Source organism: Pararge aegeria, chromosome 1 (genome assembly GCF_905163445.1).
Source record: "Pararge aegeria chromosome 1, ilParAegt1.1, whole genome shotgun sequence".
Taxonomy (NCBI): Eukaryota; Metazoa; Arthropoda; class Insecta; order Lepidoptera; family Nymphalidae; genus Pararge; species Pararge aegeria.
This window is the reverse complement of record NC_053180.1, coordinates 14,368,006-14,391,725: the sequence shown is the minus strand read 5'-3', so window position 1 is coordinate 14,391,725 and position 23,720 is coordinate 14,368,006. Positions and strand designations below refer to the sequence as shown.

At 35.4% G+C, this 23,720-nt stretch overlaps 2 protein-coding genes across 8 annotated transcripts in view; one reads left to right on the top strand and one right to left on the bottom strand.

Annotated features, from left to right (window-relative positions):
• Positions 1-101: 101 nt before the first annotated feature.
• On the bottom strand, positions 102-4,133 carry LOC120630738 (checkpoint protein HUS1). The gene is made up of 6 exons (XM_039900059.1): positions 3,893-4,133; positions 3,087-3,293; positions 2,212-2,312; positions 1,863-1,973; positions 1,538-1,715; positions 102-995 (listed from the first exon to the last, which is right to left on the bottom strand). The coding sequence occupies exons 1-6, from the start codon at positions 3,942-3,944 to the stop codon at positions 766-768; spliced, it is 879 nt and encodes a 292-aa protein (XP_039755993.1). The 5' UTR covers positions 3,945-4,133; the 3' UTR covers positions 102-765.
• A 1,297-nt stretch (positions 4,134-5,430) lies between these two features.
• LOC120623629 (myb protein) overlaps positions 5,431-23,720 on the top strand; it is a 57,119-nt gene continuing 38,829 nt past the window's right edge. For 3 of the 7 annotated variants that reach the window (XM_039889764.1, XM_039889755.1, XM_039889716.1), the window contains exons 1-2: positions 5,431-5,527; positions 6,993-7,112. In XM_039889764.1, coding sequence (XP_039745698.1) covers positions 5,505-5,527; positions 6,993-7,112 — 143 coding nt within the window. In that variant the 5' untranslated portion in view covers positions 5,431-5,504. Of the gene's footprint in view, positions 5,528-5,564; positions 5,606-6,835; positions 6,875-6,992; positions 7,113-9,727; positions 10,085-23,720 lie in introns of those variants that run through there. The other 4 variants (XM_039889774.1, XM_039889745.1, XM_039889726.1 and 1 more) reach the window with 3 other exon arrangements.

Here is a 23,720-nt window from a genome sequence, read left to right as displayed (position 1 = left end):
CGACCTCCCTGACGCAGTGGTGTGAGCGCTGTGGTTTTAAGTGGTAGGTGCCGGCAGGAGCAATTTAGGAATTTAAAGTTTCTGAATTTTCTCTGGTCTAGACTGGTGGGAGGTTTCAGCAATAGCTAGTTACCACCCTTCCGACAAAGACGTGCCGCTTAGACATTCAACGTTCCGGTACGAGGCCGCGTAGAAACCGATAAAAAATATATATATGCTTGGCCGGCAGTTGGCGCCGAGGCTCAACAACAAATTGGTCGTGTCGCTCGCGCAAGGCTTAAACCCCAACACGACATCCAAAGGGTCCAAAACAAATTATAATGGCAATCACTGATGCTTCCTTTTTTGCACGCAACAAAGAGATTCATCACTATCTCAAACTGCCAACGGTATTTGAGATCTGCAGGAGTCTGCGAAAAACAAAGAACGTCTAGCCAAACACCCCAACCGTCTTGCTAGCCTCTTTACTAGTAGCTCCACCTGGGAAACGCCTATCACCAGCTGACATGCTCCACAATTGACGAACGGTCAAGCAATGGCTCCCTCGTCTGTTACTGCCAATAATTCACGCAGCACATCTGACTATAGTCTCACGATAGATTGCAGATATTAAAATTATAAAGGAAATTTACAAAAAAAAAAACGACCAAGGCAGGTAGAATTCAGATATCATTAAATCCCAAAATGATCAAGCACGAGAATACCAGTTTATGGCAAACACGAAGGTTGATAAAACATAACCCTAAGACCAAATTATATCTGTGGTTAATAGACTATTCCAGTAATGAAACACTGTAACTTCACATTCTCTTGCGTATGTAGACACAGTATCACCAGCTTCTTGTGCACGATACTACAAATAGTCCTATTATGTGATATCTGATCTGCACTGAGGAACATTGAAAACTTCTTTGCATCAACTCTACAGTGACAGATTTTTGATATATCTTCGTTTGCTTGAGTTTCTGTTTCGGAGTCTGAATGATCTATTGGTCCTGTAAATATAAAAAACAATTTGTACAAAAATACAACGGCAGTAAGCTAATATTTGCACTTTATCTGATAGAACTAGAATATCCTGTGATAGTGTGACCATCCACCATGAAACTAGTCAGTAATATATTCAAGCATGGTAGATTAAGAATTTAGACTTTCCAGAGTTGGGACAAGAATTGATTGTATGGGTTATTAAAGTCTAGTTATTCCCAGTACCAGAGGGTGCCTAATCTTGTTAAGCCATCAGTCACAGACTTGCAATTTTAATCATTAAAGCCTACATTCAGTATAGCATTAGACTATAACTATCCCACAAAAGGGTAAGGCCATCTATCTCATTAAGATACTTGCCATAAGAGACTCTGTAGTCTCTCATGCCAGTCGGCAGCCTTTAATATTCATTATCACATGTTTATATTTACCTGAACTTTAAACTTGCATCAGGAACACAAGTTCTTATCTTAGCTTGAACTATATTGAACTGAGAAAAAGATTCACCATTTTGATCAAATTATATTATTACTAATTCCCAAATTTATACCTTCAAATGCTTCAACTCTCAAATCCTTGAACCGCGTGGATACTTTGGCCATATCAGTTTTAATTTGCAATGTGAGCCTGCCCTCAGCTGAAGCTCTGATAACAACCTCTTGCGCCATTGTTCTCATTCTGTCTATTGTTGTACGTAACTGTTTTAAAGTTGGCAGTTCAATAGATATCTGTAATAATGATTTTTTTAATGAGACAAACTGTTGACTGTTGACTGTTATGTTTTATGAAGTCTGGTCCTTTCCGTCCCTAAATGCATTTGGCCTTTATTTTAATTAAAAAGAATTGTAAGAAGAAAAATCTAAAAGAAATCTTACATCAGGTGCTTCTACTCTTGGCTCATGGAATTCACTCCACAGCTTCCTTGGTACCACCACTACAGGTATGTCATGCGTCACTTGTCTTGTTTGCTGTGATGTTGATGATGGCTGAAATTATGAATTTATGGATCTTTTTCACACTAATATTGTCAGTCAAACTAACATTTATCAGTTCCTGAGTTTGATTGTCAAATGGGCTCAAAGTTGTGAGATAATGGGTTTTTTCTGACAAGAATTTGAACAACCTGGTATTAAGAAAATGGCTTTTTTGCAAAACAAATATACAATGATTATGTATTTGTTTTGCTACTATGACCCAAGATAAATTAATTTTAGTGATACTTACCAATTCAATTTCTAATGTTAAACATGGGCACTGCTTTTTGGTTAATTTCATTTTCAATGTCTTAGCTGATTTCAGAGTTACTAAGGATTTTGCTAGATTTGCTGAAAAGTATAATTTAAAAAAAAAAAAAGTAAATTGTGGTTTACGCTCTACAAGAGACCAATTACTTTCACAAAGCTTCTTGGAGCTGGAAGGACAGTATCTGGTTTACATCTGTTAACACTTAAATCATGGTTCTCTGACCTGTACACCAGAAGTTGCTGTTGCTGCAAAAGCTTGGCAGAAATTACACACAGGCTGTATCTGTAAATTAATTTGGCAAAACAGGTATAAGCCACCACAGTTACGTTTTCTAATAGCCTCTCAGATCTTGTTGACCCAAATATATAAAGCAAAATGTATGAAGTCCAATCCCACTATGTACATGAAAATATACATAGTGGGATTGGACAGATGAATCTGGTCCAGAAAGTGCATTATAAACATAATAAATATCAGTATTACCACAACAATTTATACTTTTTATTCTAGTTAGGGAGTAGATTATGGTCCAACTTGTTTGCTTTTCAACAATTTTGCATAAGGGTTATAACTCTAAAATATCAGTATCAATAATAAAAAAATAATAATTCATAAAGACTTTAAATATTCAAACCTACAGATTGATTATGAATGTAATTTCTAAGCATAGCACTTATCATAACTCTCTTTTATCAAAGTACTTTCTTAGGAGAAACTTTGTGTCTATTTTCATGCATTGGCTTAGAAAACATTTTTGGTCAAAGTAAATTTACAACATTATTATGCTTATCACCATAGCTTTGTAAGAGAAAATAAAATTGGTTTTTTTAGTGTAATATTAAGCGAATCCTTACCAGACATGACTCCAAGATAAATATCCTTATGGTCTTCATCAATGCCAATCATTTGATACTCTGAAAAGAAGATGTCTTGTGGTATCTCACACCATAGAACAGGTGGTGCAGGTCCGCTATTGTCCTCGCTCACTATGAAGTAAAGCTTGTCATCAGATAGCCTCAACACACATTCTTTTGATAACTTTGATATTATTGTCACAATATCTGGAAAATAAAAATTTAATTTACATTATCATAAATGATGATGTTCAACAAGCTCCACCTGATGATGTCCCACAGTAGGCTTCTAATCTCGAAGAAGGTTTTAGAACGTAGACCCACCATGCTGCTCCAATGCAAGTAAGAGGGCTTATTAATATAGTAACCTCATAAAAATTTCATAATGTATATAAAAATCAAAAGTTTCTCAGTGTAGGTAAAATTCTATTAAATTTCTTGTTCTATCTAGAAGTATAGATTCGATTTTAGTCATACAACTGTTCCATTGCAATCATGAATCTTAGTTTAAACTTAAGTTATGGAATGGAATTTACAGAAGCACAATAACCTGCTCAACTATAGCCTTAGCCTCAGTCTCTGGTCTGTTTAGAGACTTCAGCTATTTGGCCTGTGTAACACTATGTTGTCACCAAAAAATCAAGAATCGCATCTTAGGTTTACTTACTTTTATATTTATGTATAGCAGGTATTTATTTGAGAATGCTATTTACTATATTGGTTGATGTCACGTGAACTTGGAGAAAACGGGAATTTAATTAAGTAAACGAAACCACTTCTAATACAAAATATAAGTGGGAACCTACTTGTGAATTCTCTCATAGGACCTGCATCTATCATTACGCCTCGGAACTTCATATCTTGTATCTTGTAAGAGTTATTAATAAATAAAAAATATTCAATTGAAAATTCAAACCGAATTCTAAATAAGCGTATGAGTTTAATGGGTAAATACACAAACAAGTAAACAATCAAAAAACACGTCTCAAACTCTCAACTCTCAAAACGTCAAACTTTTCGCGGGCAAAGTCGATTGGCGAATAACGATAAGTGTAAAATTGTCAGACAACTGACTGAGCTATTGTCGATGCTTTTTTACTTTTTGAAGAAGCACTTCAGCTTTGGATTCTAGTGAATTGACTGATTGCATCTAAAGCTACGACTACACAAATACAATAGGGAATCGGAAAAAATGAGAATTAATGTCTATTTTGTTAAGGGTATTTGGGGCCTGCGTTCTTTTTATAGATATAAAAAGGCTTTTGATTTTGTGGTACATAAAATATTATTTAACAAGAGTCAGAACAAGATATAATATTGACTATATTTTTTTCGTTCTCCGGCTACGAATGACTTAATATATCATAAAAACTGTCAAAACATCAAAATCACTGATGAGGTATTTATACATCTAGAGCTCTGAAGAGCCTAAGTGGTGTGCCTCAAGGTAGTGTACTAGGCCCACTCTTATTCATTATAAGGGTATCTACAAGATTTTAAAGTATTTAATAATACAAAAGGAAAATATCAATTAGTAAAATAATAAACGAGTGCGAAATTAAGTTAAATAAACCATATATACTCAATATATGTCTAACTTAACCTAACCTATGATAACTTCAATGAAGTTTAAGAAGAAACGAAAGATACACGAGCTTCGAAATATTTGTTTTTATGTCACTTACATTATCATATTACTGATACATTATTGTAATGAGTATTCCTTACTTTTAAGTTGTTTCACGCCCAGTCTTATTTAATTTTGTATAATGTAAACCTCTATTTTCGAACATTGGAATTTGTAATCTTTGGCATGGCTATTTTTATATTATGTTTATGATTTTTTTTTTGTGATTATGTTTACTCTTTTTATCCGACTATAGCAACTGGGGTTAGTAGGACACCGTCTTATTTATTCATATCACTCTGTGCGATTTTCTGTTGTCCAGTTTTCTAATTATTGTGTACTTGTGTATTTACACTGTAAGTTTTACTATTAGAATATAGAGTCTACATTTGTATATCTTTAGTGAAATATTTTAGTACATCCGTGGTGACTTAAAAGTGTTAAATGCATGTCGGTTTTGTAAGGCACCCGAAGAGAATTGTGTAGACTTGTCTTTAGGCATAGACAATAATGAAATGTGCTTCCTTTCAAGATGGCGCTTGACGTCTACAACATTTATTTACAGTTCATTGCGCTATCTCTTTCAAACATACGAAATTTTGAAATGTGCTGATAAGGATAGAAGATGTTCTCGTTTGATTGTAACGAATATTAACGAATTGTGGTTATTTTTGTTTGAGATTTTATTTATTTTACTAAGTTATTGTGTAATTTTAACTAAATTATTCACACCCACGTTTTATAAAATACTTTTTTATTATATACCTTCAATTTCAAACGACTACTCCTGTATGGAGAATAATGCACAGTCAAGGTATGTGGTGTGTACAAAATACAAATGGACTGGTCGATAATGTCGTCATTTTATAACCAAACCAAATAATTTTATTAGGTAAACCATTGAATTTACCGTTTTGCTGACACTATCGTATTAAATCTTTACATAATAAATATAGAAATGAATGTATGCAATGAAAACTATTCTATTTTAATTAAACTTGTGTGGGGTTACCGTTGGGTAACGTTTTTTCTTCGAATTCGATCTTCAAATATTTAACGGATTTAAATTTTGAAAGTAATTGTTTTCTGTTGACAGATAAGGGTATGTTCAAAATAATTATCAACGTTATTATATGCAGTGTGTGTTCTTTTGATTCAAATCTGGAAATGTTGACAACCATTATATTCAATAATAACTTCAATGTCGAGCGCCATCACTGTTGAATGTAGTTTAATACGACAGATTCTTATTGAAATCTTATTGAAACACCGATGCGATATATTATAGACTAACATAGGAAGTAATTAACGTAATAGGAGATGTTTCGTAATATGTCAAATAAACATTTTACGCTACCAAGCATTGTCCAAAAAGCAATATCGATTAATTGAGGTTATGTTGTTTCGTAATACTGCGCGCAGTGTAGACTAGATGTTAGGTGCTTCTAAATCGGTCCTACTTATCTAATCTATATCAAAGATGTTTGTACCTATATACATTGATCAAAATGAATACAAATATGCTGTATTTCTAGGAGTGATTAAAGGATGTTTTTAACAGATTCACAATTGAAGTCGTTAACCAGTTCATGATTTATTGCGTATTTATGTACGAGATACGTCCACAGATACCTATCTCTGTCCCGGTTCATGGCCGATGTGAGTTCCTTTAGGACTCAGTTAACAGAGTTCTTACTATGTCCGACCATCACACTGTATAGGTACAAGGCTAGTTGGAGAGGGGGTAGGTAAACTAGTAAACCACCCATAAAAGTATAACTATCATTCCATTTCTATCAGAATTTCTTATAAAAGTAATCCAGAGGAGACAAGTTTAAGTTATGACTTGAAATCGTATTTACACGTTTTTGTGTGTGCGTATGATCGTGTGTGTGTGTGTGTTGACACACACGTTACACATGTTGCTTCAGGTCCATAACTAAGTACATAACGTTCAATGCACGAATACGACTCTTAAATTAAAACGCATAGTAGCATATTAAATAAAAAAGGAGATATAGGTACCCATTTAATACCTACACTGATGACCTAATATCATTATGGAGGGTTATATATAGGGAGGGTTATATTAGTTAGGCAAGGACTTTTGAATTATACCCGGTATTTGCAATATTCGCATAAGCAATGGTGGTATTCATAAGTAGGTAGGCCAAAAAGCAAAATCATATTATTAACACACATTGTTTTAAGTGGTCAATATGACCTGAAATTTATGAGTAACCAAGTACTTATACTAAATTTTTATTGATATTTTGTAGCATGGAAGATAATGAAAAACCGAAACTTGCATATCAGATAGGAAGACTAAAACTTCTCCAGGCAAAAATCACATCCGAAGAGAAAGAAGACTATGTTATTGCTGAAATAAAAGATGAACCGTGAGTAAAATAATTATTGATATCTTTGTTATTATTGTTCAAATTTTCAAATCATTTTACAAAATCCATCATCATAGGCTACTTAACTATAATCAGCAAACGCATTTATTTTTACCAAATCATCACTTAAGTCATCATTAATACCTGGCAATAATTAAAATCTAGTTTTTTAATATAACCTTTAACTTTGAATTCCAATTTCAAATGAACCTGTTACAATCACGAGAAATCGGTTATGTAATCAATATACACAAAAGTTAAAAGAATTCAGTTGGAAACGGTGGGCAATACGATCTTACCATCCTTTTTCCTTTACACATTTTTACCATCTCATTGGCATTGGAAGTCGTTTCTTTCAATGCGAAATAAATGTTTTTAGGTTAAGTTAGGTGAGGGGGACGCAGTTGTGTGCGAAAGCGTTTCCGTGGCCCGGCCACTAGGCTACTGGTTGTCTGAAATAACCACCGTGCCTCCCCGCGGTGCGGTGAAATCCATGAGGATTTCCCCACGAAAAAAAAAAACAAAAAAATATTAGGATAGGGTGTTTCGGGGGTCTGGAGAGTATGGAGGTTGAATGCACGTCTTGTTATTTTAAAATCGAGGCCAGAGCAAAATTGGCGTCCATCAACAAGAGGGCTTTGTGCTTTAAAAGGCCATATGAAACAAAAATATCGTCCATTTTCTGTAAATACGAAATAACATGGGGTCTGGTCTAGGCATAACTGATAGATTTATATTAGTCTTTGAACTCTTGTGGTCTGGGAGCCTCATTCGGCCCATGATACTTGGGCTCCCTAACGGTTCGTTTCGCAGATGCAATGTTTTGTTATATATTTTCTTCACCGCTGGAACAGTCATAGTCTCTTATTTCTAAACACATTATTTTACGCTTGTTTCTAAAAAGGGAGGCCCCCAGTTATCAATGGTGAAGTTCAACTTCTCACGTCACGAAATCTTTAATGTGCTGCAAGAATATCCAGGAATGACTTAGTCAAGCAACAATATTAATTCTGGATCTCAATCCTCCTTCAATTGTTTGCTCTCTTCATTGTGATTTTGACATGCAGTTAACTAGATGATCTTCCTAAGCCCACATGCTTAGGAAGACCATCTAGTTAATTGCACAGATCTCTCAGCTCTTTTTGAACGTTTGACGTTAAGTCTCCTAGTTACATCACCCGTCTCTTTCCCAAATTTTTTTGCATGGCTTCTCGCGTCACACCGAAACTTATATCTCTGTGTCTGACCGTTTTTCCTTAGGATTTCCTAATGCAAGACTAGCGCTTTTGATGCAATTTCGATTGAACCATGAAGGTTACTAGTGTAAATAAACAGAAAAACAGCAATGTGTGATTCAGATGTAGAATGTATGTATAGGTGTGATACCAAATACGTCAGTGTTTTATTTTCCTCCGAGTACCTAAAACAATAAGGCAAACGGCCCAGGACAGTGGATTTTGGAACTCTACAAAATACTTATGTCCAACAGTGGACTTCATACGGTTGAAGTGATGATGATGATGATGAACAAACCTATGCATGTCTTGACCGGATCTTAACCCATCTTGGTGAATGGAGATTTAACGTAGGCAATTTTGTATGGACCTTGGGAACAAGCATAATTTTTTTTTTGTGATTAATTAATGTTTTCATCTTGGAGACCGCTATAGGATACATTTTATTCAGCAAAGATAATGGTTTCCTGCAGGATTTAAAAAAAAACAAATAAACGTGGACGAAGTCGCAGTAACAACTAGTATTTTATAAATAAACTTGAGATAATTTAAGGTGACCCCTGTATTGTTTAGTTTATAATACGACGGCGGCTCTAAGAACGCAAGCGGCATAATAAACCTTAGAACTATTTTGATAAAAGTATCGGTAACCACTAATTATGTACTTCACCGGGATATATCACTTCCATTTTTTTGCTACTGTTATTGCAACATGTAATAAACATAACTGAAGTATAGCAATACGCCAATAGTTATAAATTCAATTAAAAAAGTAATCATCAGCGTCATCCCATTATCGCTTCACTAGACGGGCACGGGTCTCCTCTAAGATTGAGAAGAGTTTAGGCCGTAGTCTATCACGCTGGCGAAGTGGTGATTGTTAGACTTCACACGCCGTTGAGAAAATTATAGAGAACTCTCGGGTATGCAGGTTTCCTCACGATATTTTCCTTCACCGCTGAAAGCAAGTGATATTTAAATTGCTTAAATTAAAAGGCACAACACTCAGCAGAAAAGTCAGCAATGCGTGGCGGGGCTCGAACTCTGTCTCCACTAAAGTAAAGCCGAAGCCTTTAGGCTTTAGCCCGCTATAACCACTTCACAAAAGTAATCAATGATAATAATTTATAATAGGTACCAAGAGAAAATATTTTTTTATACTTTTTGTTTATCACGAACATCCATATTTCTAGGAATATTTATTATTAATATATTTATTTTGTCTTCATTTAATGATCAAAATTCATAAAACGATAAATTATACAATACTTTGGAATTCCGCGGCTACAGGCAGAGTCGTGTCGGGTGGTACAAAAATGCCGGTTTCTGCGCTTACCGCGCGCACGCCCCGGCCTCATTTGTTCAGTCGGGAGTCAGGACCTGTCCGACTCCGCACGCGTTACGGCCGAGCTGAGATTTAAAATAATTGTATTATTTAGTTCGCACCCTTAAAAAAAAATACAATTGTCTATTCGTAGATTTTGGCGCGAAAACATACTTTTTAGCCTACATTTTTAATGTCAAAGTGAAATGTTTTGATAAGTTTTATGCGATTTGCAATGATTGTAAGGTCAAGTTATGATAAGGGTGGTTAATTTCGTCGCAGGCCTCTCAAATAATTAGTGTTTAAGCGATGCAATATCAAAGTAATGAAGAGGACGACTTGCAATATCGGATTTTTGGTGAATCCTTCAACTTTCCAGCCGAAAACAGCAGTTCCGCCGTCCGTCGTAGAAAGTGAGTAGTTTTTAGTTATTCACTTTTTATACTTAACTTCTACGTAATAAAAAGTGTCGCATGGGTATATGTGAGCTTTTTAAGTGACTGTAGTAACTAAGTACTGTTACTGGTTAGGTGCAATTTTCTCACTTTGTAACTTTACGTCCGGTTAAGTCTGGTCTAGAAAATAGTATAGGCCGCGGCTGGTTACCTTATTAATAAAGACCAATTAAGTTAAGTGAATTAAATACTGCTCAATGGTTCACTTATTATATTAAAAAAAAGGAAGTATATATAACATTTATAGAGGTAGTTCAATAATATTAGGGCACTGGCTGAGTGTAGAGAAAAGACATTTTGCAAGACAAGAAAAAGTCTACTTTTATTGTACACTGGGAAACATTTATTTATAGTTACACAAAAATAAGTTACTTTATCGCTAAAAAGTAAAACAAGCAAATGTTATTTATTCAAAATTAGTATGCTTATTACTTCTTTTAACTTAATTTTTCTTATACAAATTGCTATTCTGGCCCATCTCTGGTGATGGATAGACAGACAGGGACATTATGCTAATTGATACAATTAATTTTATCTAACTAAATACCTTGTGTGATGATGAAATAGTACGAGTTTAGAAAGTTGATTAATGAGTATGGGGTACAAATTTTAATACTTGAGCTGCAAGAAGTTAACTAGGCTTGCTTGATTTTATTGCATTATCAAACCTGTCTGATGGTCGCAAATCCTCCCATTTGAAGAGGCCTTTAGTCCAGTAGTGGGATTTTAAAGGGTATTGATAATGATGAAGATGATTTTATTGCAGGTATCTGAACAGATTCAACAGTGTAGTTACTAATAAAAATATAATATTGTAGTCGAATAGTTTGTTCTTAAACTACATACTCATAAATGGAAACATTTTGATTTTTGTATATATGTATACATATTATGCAACTATACACCACAGGTTTAATACAAACCTACTTTAATTCTTCTTTAAATCCTAAAGTCTAAACTATGCATCCGTATAACATTTTATGAAGGGCAAGGTTTATCTGCATATAAGATTGTCTTGATAATAAAATGACTCATACTATTAATATACAGGTCTTTATTTTAGACAATTGTTCAAAAGCTTATTTTTAGTAATAGTAGAGGTTTTTATGACATTCCTTGTACATTGTTTCCTTGCAAGCCCTGCAAAGTTTATAGTCAATGCGTTTTCACATCAACATCACATGGGCCATTCAATTTTATGCATTGGATAGAAGCAGGCGTTACTTTGCAGAATTCCATGAAAATTAAGCTTAATTTGGTTGAAGAAATTATAAATTGGTATAATTTATAATTTCTTCAAACAGTTATTAACTCTCATCTTCTACAACAATTATTCATTGTGAAGTCAACATTTCCTAAGGATGCTCCAGTTTATGGAGCAAAACGTGCGTAGAGGGTACATTGCCGAAGATCTGTTTGGTATGGAGTATAAGGATTGAGGAAATTATAAATTACACAGTATAGCAAATTAAGCTTAATTTTTCATAAGAATTTAAAGTTTAAAAAAAAAGTGCTGTCAGTTGACAAAACACTTCAAAACTATTCCAATGTTATGTCCGTATTATTAATAGAGGCCTTAAAGTATGCAATTTCAGGACTGACTTTTTAGTCTGATGTTCAGGGCAATTACTATTTTAACCTCAAATATTTCTTTATTCAAATAGGTCCACTTTCAATACATTCACTACAAACAATATGTGTACTTGGTCGTGAAATGCGATATTGTGATATCAATAACCATATTTAAGAACTTAATCCTTATCCTAAGCTTTGAGAGTTTCGAACGTGCCATGGTAAGAAGCCCACAACAAACTAAGACAGGCATTAATTTTTGTATCACCATCTCACATTGTGATTTATAATTATTATTTATTTTTTAGTGCACTTTCGAGATATAGATTGTTAGATTTTAGTAAATAATACAGGCTGTTTAATCTTATCCTCCCAATGAATATTATAAATGCGAAAGATTGTTTGTTCGTCCACCCATCATTCCCTAACAAGCAACGAATAAACTTGATTTTTGACATAATTGAAGTGATAGAGAGTAAGTTACTTAGGTTACTTTTTATCTCAGGAAACGAAATGGTTCTCACGGGATTTTTAAAAGAAGAACGCGACAGCAGCTCCTTTATACACGAATATTCTATAAGAGTACTTTTAATTTGAGCTTTGAACTTGTTAAGAGAACTCCAAGAAGTCGCCAGGTATATTTTAATAAATAATACTGGATGTTTAATACCTCCATATAGTTAAATGTTTTAGATTTTGTTACTTAGATATACGCGACCAAGTGTGTGAGTAGGTATGACTACTATATCAAAGTTGCCGGTTGTTTCAATTGCCAAATTTGAATAAGCTGCGGCCTTCAACTCGTCTGTTTAATCCCGCGTGCTCTCGGGGACCTTGAAACGCGCCAAGGTCTCGCGTACACTGCCTACCGACATAGAGATAAAGCCTTTACTAAAAGTATCACATTCGATATTTGCGTAGGCGTTCAACGTGTTCGTTATAAATTCCTACTTACACTAGCATGTTACATTCGAAATTATTTTAAAACCAATGCATACCTTTCTTCTATTTTATCTGAAGCGGTGATAGCCTAGTGGGTAAGGCATCGGCTTTCCTTTCGTGGAGACCGTGTTCGAGCCCCGGCACGCACTACTAACTACTACTACTACTTTCGGAGTTATGTGCGTGCAATTTAGGCAATTTAAATATCACTTGCTCTAAACGGTGAAGGAAAACATTGTGAGGAAACTTGCATGCCTGAGAGTTCTCCATAATGTTCTCAACGGCGTGTGAATCCTACCAATCGGCACTTGGCCAGCGTTGTAGACCACGGCCTGAATTGTTCTCATTCTGAGAGGAGATCCTGTAGTCAGTGGCGTGCACTGGGTTTCTTACCAGGGTATGCATACAGCAGGAAAATTGCATAAAATGGAAAAAATCCTCCTCTTATACGAGCTATATTTCAATTTTAGGGTATGCAGTGCTTTTGTGCATGTATGAAGTGCACGCCACTGCCTGTAGTGCCCCGGTAATGGTTTAATAATGATGAATAATTGACGGACCAAGATGGCCCAAGTGGAAAACGTCTATAAACAGGCGAAATACTTTGCAGGGCATGATAGAAACACGCCCTAAAAACTCTAAAAACGGCCGTGTCCGTCAAGCTAAGGCATGGGTTTCAAACCTAATGCGCCTGTTACTAAACCGGCAATCACGCATTTTGCAATTCTGCTTGGCGGCATAAATAAGCATGCAGTATTACTTCCAGAATTATTTCGCCTCGCGAAAGATAGACAAGAATTTACGAAGCTGACTGCCAACCTTCGCTAGTCGGAGAGGCACCGCAAGAAGAAGAAGATTACTTCCCCGGACATGCAGTCTGTTTTTGCCACATAAGAGAAAATTATCTGAATTTCAGCACTCAGTAATCGAACGCGGAACCTCCAGAGTATACGCAATTTAGCATACAGCGCTATACAGCTGCTGCGAAATGGAATTCGCAAATTTCTTCAACATGGCATACATGAATGAAGTCATCATTCATTTCATTAAATACAAGAACACGCATTATTTGCCGTGGTATTTCCGGCCGTATATTAAACGAGTTTTTGACAACAATCCAGTGTCTGAATTCTAATAGGCTGGCAATACAGTCCTACCTGATATGTATCTATTTATATTTAGTTTCATTAGACCGTAGCTTTATAGTCGCTTCTTTAGGTAGAACTCGGACTTAATATCGGAAAAATTACTGAAGTTACTTTTTTATTTTTGTTCTGGCTTTAAGCAAAAGCGTTAAGATTCTCATCAATCATTATCGTCATGTATTTACTACTATCACCTATTCTATTACCAACTACAGAGCACGGGTGTCCTAACATCATGAGATGATTTTAGGCCGTAGTTCACCACCCTAAATGAGCGTGGAATGGTACACTTCACACGCCATTGAGAATTATGGAAAACTCCAGGCATTTCTCACGATATCCTAATGCTTATAACACGCATTACTCCGGATAGTTAGGGGTGTGTGCCGGGGATCGAACTCAACCCTCCGAAAGAGAGGCCAACGTCATAACCGCTAGGCTATCACCATTACGACTATCATAGTTATTAAATAACTTTACTTATACGCAGACTTAGATAATTGCTAGCAATGGTCGCATCTGCCCTTTTACCTATTACTAGGGTTACCATTTATTTAACCATCGTGTCCCGTATTTCTATTCTACATATGATATTTGTCGAGTTTTACTACAATTTCCGACCAAATGTTAAATTAAGTAGAAACAACGTATTACAGTGACAAAGAAGGTTTATCGAATGCATAAGTTTAAGATTTTTTTAATTTATTGAGATCTGGATTATGGTAGATTTTAATCGTAGTAGTGACATTGCAGCAGTTATCTTTTCCGAAGTACATGAATAAGAATGAACAAAAGTAAAGAAAAAAATAAGATAATACAAAACAAAGTATATAAAACTCAGTACATGGTGCAGTGCACTTTAAACGCTGCATTTCGATATTGAATGTGCTAGTTCCCAAAAGCCCATTGCAAGTTATCGGATGTAATAGGTATTTATTTGTAGCTGGAAACCAGGGAATTCATATCATGACCTTACGACTTTGGCATGTAAAATGACTTGTAAAAGCTTACCTCCACTTAAATTTAGTCATTCAGAGCTTAGGGTTCTTTAGAACAAAAACTGCACTTCGTTCTCATTATAACTGCACTTAATTACTATCTTTTCATGTGAGAACAAGTACAAACAAGTTGCTTTGACCGCGCAACCCCTCTTTCCCCAGAGGTAAACGACCAACAACGGAGGGTGGCACCCCCAAAGGTTCGATGCCGTGCCTTAATTGCCTCACGTGTATCGGCAGATGGCAGTCAAGGTGCGAGCCAGGGATGACCTTTGCCAACTTATCGATGAATTTTATTCTCATCGATAAGTTACGTAGTAGCGTGTTCAAATAGAACAGCTGCACTGGCTCAACTCATGCAATTTAGTATATGTAAATGTTCTATCATAAAAAAAAAATAAGGAGTAATTAAAGTGATAAGGAAATTGACTCCTTATAATTTTAGATACATACGAGGCAACATGCTATAATTGATATGGTACAAACATTTCACTCAATTGTCGTAGTATAAAAACAACAATGTGGCCATCGTAATGTTTTCTTATTGTTAACACAATTAGGTACACTATTGGCTAAAATACGCGACTTCAGCGATAGTAATGGTGAGTGGCGAGTGAACCCACTTGATTGACTAATAACTTGTAAGTCGTTGCATATAAGACTTTAGTTCTCTAATCTAATATTTTTCTTTACTCATTCGAATTTAGATCTTTGTAATTAAATATTGGTAGAGCCGGTGGCGTGCACAGGGTTTATGACCAGGGTATGCATAAAGAAGGAAGATGCCATAAAATGGAACAATCCTTCGCGTTTATGAGTTATACAAAAATTTTAGAGTAGGCAGAGCTTTTGTGCATGTATGAAGTGCACGCCACTGGGTAGAGCGCATCATGTCCTATTTGGTCGCGTGATTTCCCCCGAAAGAGTTGCATCGATATCGACAAATGACTTTCGGCCATCCTTATCTAACCTATGAATACCCAAGTAATTGGGGTGGCAGGAGGCGACTTTCACACGACACAACTGCATCTATTGCACTAGTCGCTGCAACAACACAACATTATAATGTTATGCTTCATAAACATTCCTCTTCCACTTTTTACACCGTTTGTTGACATTTTGCCAAGGGTTGGCTGCAGAGCCTTTTTTTAGACTTTTAAATTACGTGGCATCCAGTTTGATAACAAAGTACTACGAATACAGATCTTTAGACGTACTATACTATTAGCTTCAGCCCATCAATCATAGTCTCGCAATTTTGCTGTCAGAGTGAGCATACTTTTGATGGCCTCAGTTAAAATGGCGGTGTTATTATAATAAAATGTTTTATAGTGCCAATTCTGTTGTACACAAATGTATAACTAAACTAAATTGACACATGTAATACCATCATTTTAACTATCTTACTTGTTGATAAGATAGCACTACTTTAAGACCTGTCTAGTTAAAAGATTCGTATGAAGACACTAATGGTGCCGATTTTGCTATACACGTGTCTCTAAAGTAAACAACTACACACTAAATATCAATTTACACGGAGTCACAAGAAAAAAATGTACACTGCAATACATAAATAAAAGGTCTCTTGCATTATCATACATTAGTGATATTAACCAGGGCGGGTAGCTAAACGTGCTCTACGAAGTCCGTGGTTGGAAAACACCAGTTTTTCGAATTGTTAGCTCGACCAACTCGTGATTCATAGTCGAATAAAAACCAATAGACCTACGGGTTTGTTTTTCTTAAGAGGCGATGAATTCCTAATTTTAATTTTTTGCTTCAAATAAACTCATAGCTACGACATGATGGTCTCTATTACGATGGCAACAGGCAAAACAGAATAACATTCAAGACCACGTGACGTAGAGACAGTCTCTACTCGTTTTTGTTCTCTATCAAAAAGCCATTGAATAGACCAGCTGTTTTTGTAGCCAAGTAGAAGAATTACATTTACAATACGGCGGGGAGCTTAAGAAATTGGGGGACCATTTATTTTTTCAGACCGTTTTCTATGAACAAAGTCCGTACCTACTAGCTTTAGTTTCTTTGTAAGTGACGGATTCGCAATGGTTTTTTTTTGATATCATGTAACGTTACATGGGTTCAGTCTTGTATAAATGTCAAAAGTTCGTAAAATTACAATTTCAAAATTTATATTCATATGATATCATAAAAAACTCACCCTATGTAGGGAAATAAAATGATTTTGATTCTTACGGTAGCTACAGCGGGGTTTTATTAATGCTCATGGTGAGCACAAAATAATAAATAGCTGACAAAACTTTTTACCCGCGATCAGAATATACTCGTAGTTGTCACCACGCTTCTTCCCGCGAATGCCATACAATCAAATATAACGTAGAGCCGGCAGCATCGTCCTCGATCATTCTACTACCATCTATGCACTAACTAACAACATCTGCCCAGTGTGGTGATTATTGGCATAACCTCCCGTTGGGAGAGGCTTTTAGTCCAGCGGTGGACTGTTATATAGGCTTTGATGAATAATTTCTTATTATTATGTAAATGAATGCTAATAGCTATCTATTTAATACCAGTAAACCATACCGTAAGGATGCTAGGTAGCCGGATACGGCCTCTTTCATTATCTTGGCTCTATGTATTAATTACCCTGAGCGACATGCGAAGAAAATTGCCATAGCAGTACCATCTAGTATTTAATGTTAGTCAGTGTAGACTGGTAAAATATTTAACTCAAGTCGAGACATTCTGTTAAGAAAATATGTTTCATTGAAAAGTTTTACTTCACGCACCATGGCATCGCCTTGAACCATCATGCGACATTTATCTCTTTAAAATTTTATACTGTAGTCTTACATTTTAAGTGCGGAATTGCAACCAAATCATGAGCTACTTCGTGTGTCGCTCTGTGAGCAAATTGTGTGGCAGCATAGGCGGTGGCACGCATGTTCCGTTGTGAGGTATTTAAGATATGAGGGCTTTGAAAGAATCACGGATCATGTAGCTGCAGCTTAAGGCTTGGGTCATTAAAGGGATTTTCAAATTCACCGGGTTTGTGTCCAGTTTCACAGTAATTCGCTGGATGACTTCCACCTTGCGGTGGGTCTACCAACGCTGCATTTTGGGAACGGGATCGCCCCTCCAGTTCTTTAGGACAGATACCGGCGTTCATAGCTCTACATACATACCGTTCCCATTGCCATTCAAGCTGCACAACTCTTATAACTATGTCGGTAATATAATATCACTTAAGGTGTAAATATATATTTGATTCTATCAAAAAGTACGCAGTGAAAAAAAAATTGCTGCCGAATCCCGATGCTTACTTCCCGTTGCTTGATGTTCGCAAGACCGAAAAAAGAATATTAAATTGTAAATTGCTGATGTAGCAAAAAGCGTCACTTATTGCCGGCTTCTTTTAGGAAAATTCTGCCTGCCGTTGTTAAACCCACTACAAACAAACAGTCCTTACTTTCAATGTGCTTATAAAGTTAGAGTACTTGACAAAAGTTTTTTTTGTGTTTCGAAAATGGCAGCTATATTGAATTAAAAATATAAGCCAGTCACTCGTGATGTTGTGAGTATTCTAATAAACACACCATACCATACATTAAAAAATTTTCAGACATTTAGAAGTTATGGTGCAATAAAGAAACTCGAATACAAACATTATTACCCTAGCCATATTATTACACCCCTTTTTTAGGCAGTCTTGTAAAAACACATCATAGAGTATAAAGAATCCTAGTATGCTAAGTTGACTTAAGCTTGACGATAATATTTAGCAAAAAGTTACAATGGATCATTTATTTATGCGCAGGTGTCTCCGTATACTAGTGCAGACGTATAACCCCTGACACCAGTACATTCTATGCTCGGCTGGTCGTCAACCCTATCTATAAGACATGCAAACCGCATGAGGACAACTTTTTGCTAGCCACCTTTTTCTTGTCGATACGGGCAAGTTCGATGTCTTAAACATTCTTTAAGGACCCCTATAAAGATGATAATTTTACTGTTAGGTTTACGGAAATATTTACTACTTACCGCATGTGGGCTTTGAGATATACCATTATCTCCGGCATCATGCATTTAGAATTTAGTAAATTTTCGTTCTTATAATTGTCATATTGTGTAAGAGCGTTTTATATGCTCTTTTAATTCCTCAGAGACAATTGGACGTAGTTCACCAGAAAGGACTCGACCCACAAAATGTACAAAAATGACTCGTGATAAATCCTATAAACTAAGGAAAATTTCTTTTTAAGGCTAATAAACCATATTAGACAATTAACAAATTAATCATGTATATTTTCACTACGTCCAATATAAAACTCTTTTCTTTCTAAAATTAAGGTTTTTATCTCAGTATACTTTTTTCTATATAAGTAATATTAGCTATAATGTTAAGCACCTTCCGACCGACCATATGGCTTGTAATATTCGAAATGGATTGTAAGCATTTCACCGCTTCTGCAGTTTTAGCTCCCCCATGTTATATATTTATATGTTTGCTCCTATTTCCGATTCGAATTTATATATTCTTTCCGATCACTGCTCATATAATACAATAAATGTTTAAATATACTTTATTGAGGAGATCCGATTCATTTAAAGATAAATCAATTAACTCAGAAGTAATAATAGTACCCTGAAATGACGGCAATATACTTACAATCCATGTTTACTAAAATCAAGATCCCTTCTCTACTTTTTGTATTATACCTACATTTGTATGAATTCCTTCTCATCCGACTAAAATGCGTGTAATTGTTACTGATTACATCAATTAACTTAATTTATTCCTGTTAATGAGAATCAGTTAGGTACCAACAGGCATGACCGACATATTGCACGTGTTTTCTGCTCTGATGATCTGAAGGGTTACTGTGGGAATATAAAAGTCATCTAAAAGGATGGTTTGTTTGTTTACGTTTCACATGAGTACGTTGACCTACATTGTGATCTCAGCGATATCGACCTTAAACTTTCTAGAAATGCTTTACTTTAAATGTCCCTCTATTGATTCATTCATATATGCTATGGTGCTACCAAAACAGACATATTGATGTTTTTCTGAACACTGAAATGAGCATTTTCATTTATCATCGCAAAAAAAAATAAGCAACTAAGTATGTAGTGATGAATTTAAGATCTGGAAATCTGTGTCAAAGGGTAATTTATTAAAGACACCAAATTCACAGCCGGTTGAACACAACGCATTATATGTTCAAATAATAAAATGTGATATATGTAAAGATTATCATCAGATATACTACCGAAGAAGCAACAAACTCATTTCAAATAGTCCTAACAGTGAACAATGGTTTCGGTTTACCTCTCAGCTCTACACACGGGGTCAACACACTATGGGTTATTCAAAACAAATGTAGCATCATCCGTTTTGGATCTGCTAACAAAAATTGCTATGCAGACATAAGGACATGCATGCCTGCCTGTCCCTTTTGTCCAAGCATATGCACGGCCACCCTCCCCTGTTTTTTAAATCGTGGGAATCTATACTTACCTGTAACTACATGTCAACATTTGAACCTCACTCAGACAATGTTGATATTGAAATGGGTACACACCCCTATATTAATTACGGTAGATGCAATAAATTATAATCAGTATTCGGATTCGTTTTATACTCGATTAAATTAGATGTCGATTCGGATCTATTAAATTGGAATAACTCGAATGGATTGTTAGGCACGCACGTTATACTCGTATAATATTTGTGAATAGGGTTTCGTCTCCAATGCTGTTATGCACTGTCACTAGTTTACAGAGTACATAATCCAGTAAACCAAAAACCGAATTTGCACGAAGTTCAGTTTAGTAATTGTAGTAATTATTCTCAGAGGCCCTAAAAGGTTTGCTACAAATAAGAAATCAAATCTTATTTGGATTTCTAAAATAATACAGTTTAGTTGTCGCTGTTTAAATATTTTCTTTTGCGATATGTTGAATGTCTAGACAAGTATGAAATGACCTAAATGCGGTATTTTGTTTCACACTGTAAAACAAAAAACTACCTTAACACGTAAAACAAAAGAATACCTACCTGGTTGGACCACAAAACTAAATTGGGTTAGGCCACAAGCGGGTATTGTTAAGAAATGGCTAGGACTGTCAGGGTGAGGGAACCCTTTGTCCTTTAAACCAGATTTTTAATATACTGGTGTTTGTAAGCTATACGAAACTATTGAGAGGGTAGAAATTCATAATGGACTTAAGAAAGTGCATTGCCCCTTGTGTTTTGTATGACTGTATTTCATATTCTAGGGAACAAAAATTTGTAATAATTTCTTAAGGTAGTGTTTTCGTAGCTTCTTCCTATGGGTTAATCAATATGAGGGATAGAATAATAGTGCACAATTTATTGCACCTTATCAAATAGCGAATAAAGCTAAAAGAACAGAACTCAAACACACAAGTAAAAACGAGAAATTTAGTTTTGTCCCATAACATTAAAATAACACAGCCGACCTTTTATAAATAAAACAACCAAGCAGTTCCAATTATAATCGCTTTACATTGGGCACACCCAGGAAGATATCCTTTATCAAACATAAAAGAGATACAAATATGATTAGGGTTCCACAAGTAACAAATAGTTTATCTTTGTAATTTTCAATGAGTAAATTTTTTGGTAAAATTTATTTTTATGTGACTAACATTGCTTCTCATTCAAAACTCAGTATCCGTGTAAAACCTAAATTTTTGTATATAATACTATCGATATCAGAATGCTGCAATTTCCACAATTAGTAGTTTTAGGGTGTTTTGTGACAGAGCTCGTCCAAGAAAAAACTACCGTCTTGCTTATTTCTGCCGTGAAATAGCATTGCTATGATCCGGGATGAAGTGTATGGAAACCGGTGTAATTACATACAATACACATGAGGCTAAACATCTACACCTCAGGTTGATAGACACAAGGCGGGACTTTGTAGGACGGATGCCTTGAATGGCGTGCAAATTTTTGCTCTGTTTATAGGCAATGGTTTTCCGCTTAGCATCATAGTGCCTAAAGTCAGATTTTCTATCTACGTTTACCTAAACGGTTGCTTGAAGGGTGACTACAATTTGTATGTAAGCGATGGAGCTCGAGTAAAACTAGAAACTGAGAAACCGTATTGTCACTAGATGGCGCTCTTTCGATTCCTTATAAATTTTAGTTAACGAGATCGAATAAGTAAGTATAAGCGCGAGAAAATTTTACACTAGGCACTCTGGTTTGCCAACTAAAACTGGTTAAAGGCATGAAGTTATAGTTTCTTAAATTGCATCATGTTCAATGCAGGATATCAATTCAGATATTTTGCGGAACCTATTACGTGTAACAAAGGTTTTTCCTAGACCCGTCGGAGCAGCTGCGCGAACATTGTGTGGGGGCGCAGATGGCGCGTGCACTCCCGCATTTGAATTCGATCGATAATTCTGTATTACTTTATTATGTGCAAGAACATGTTACTTTTAGGTAGCATTGAAATTTTTACCAACTCCACGAAAAGGTAATTTATTTTTCATAGATTGAGTTTAATACCTTCACATTGTTTTTCTACCCTAAGTCATATTACCATTTTAAGTATCATCACGCATGTTAGGATCTACAGCTACTGTTTGTCCATCAGTATTGTCATATGTAATATTTAATATACATAATACATATAGCTGCTAGTGCTGATTCTCTGATTAATCACTTCTCCTGAATTTTTTTTACGTTTTTTTTTCATTTTTCGTCAATGGTTTCATACAGGGGAAAAAACTTAAAGGAAAACTAACTAGTTATGTATAAAGGTCACTTCAAATAAGAAATCTCTTTTAACGAAATCATTTTGATTATCAATTCTATTATTTTCATCCTCATAGTATTCTTAGTTATCCTTATAAATTATTAAATTATCCACTTTCCTACAAAATAATGTTTTTCTTATTTGCAAAACGAAAGTGTTGTGCTTTATCAAAATAAAGTGCAGCTGTCGTCCTCTCAACGCCTTTAAATCTCCTTTGTGCAACTTTTTGTACGCTTATTATTTACTATAGAACCGATCGATTAATTATTATAGCGCTGTTAATCAACATTATCACTAAAAGGTCTATTAAAATCCGATAAAAGGCAACAAAAACGGCACGGAAACCGTTCGGAATCTAATTTTGGATAATTGGCGAACGATATCGGGTAAATTCGATTGACACGTGCTTACCAGATGGGCTTATCACCTGCCAGAGACACTACTCGGTATACTCGGAACACGGTTCAGATTGCATTCTTCGCAACTCAACTACCGGTCGATGCACCGCGGATTTTTTTGATTATGCCAAAGTGAATGCGAAACTTTCGGGCCTTTAAAGGATTTCTGGCTGGTTTAAATTTAATTAGTTGTCTCCAGACATTTAAAATTAAATACATGGACGTTTTCGCTTAATATGTGGCTCAATTGTTCAGAATTGGATTTTACTTGCAATTTCTGCTTTTTCTTTCGATTTATAACGGCTGAAAGTAACCGGTTACTAAAGGCTTGGAACTACCGAGCAAATTGTCTGAATGAAATACATTACTGAAGATCCTGTGGACATTGTATCTAACAATAGGTAGAGATCAGGGGACTAAAATAGCATGAGTGGTAGCGGATTTAGTCGATCAACTATTAGTTAAACGTATGTTCAAATTTGCTATAATATGATAAACTGTTACAATATGTCCCGTGGCGCTTCGAGTTGGAACAATGACCTCAAACAATAAACATAAGAGGCCCCTTCGCGTTCATGATTGCCTTGTGCTATATTTCTGAAACACTCGTCACTATGCTGAATATAATAGTTTTGTGCCTACTGTCGGTGCTTTCTCCGCTCACAAGTTCACAACTTGTTAAGGAATCTAAATTCTTCTATAATTATTACAGCATTAAAATAACATACAGTTAAATATTATACGTATAGATATAT

Coding starts and splice junctions, on each gene's coding strand:
- LOC120630738 (XM_039900059.1), bottom strand. CDS start 3,944: ATGAAGTTCCGAGGCGTAATGATAGATGCAGGTCCTATGAGAGAATTC. Junction 3,294..3,892: donor TCCTATGAGAGAATTCACAA/GTAGGTTCCCAC, acceptor TTTATTTTCCAG/ATATTGTGACAATAATATCA. Junction 1,716..1,862: donor CAAGAGTAGAAGCACCTGAT/GTAAGATTTCTT, acceptor TCATTATTACAG/ATATCTATTGAACTGCCAAC.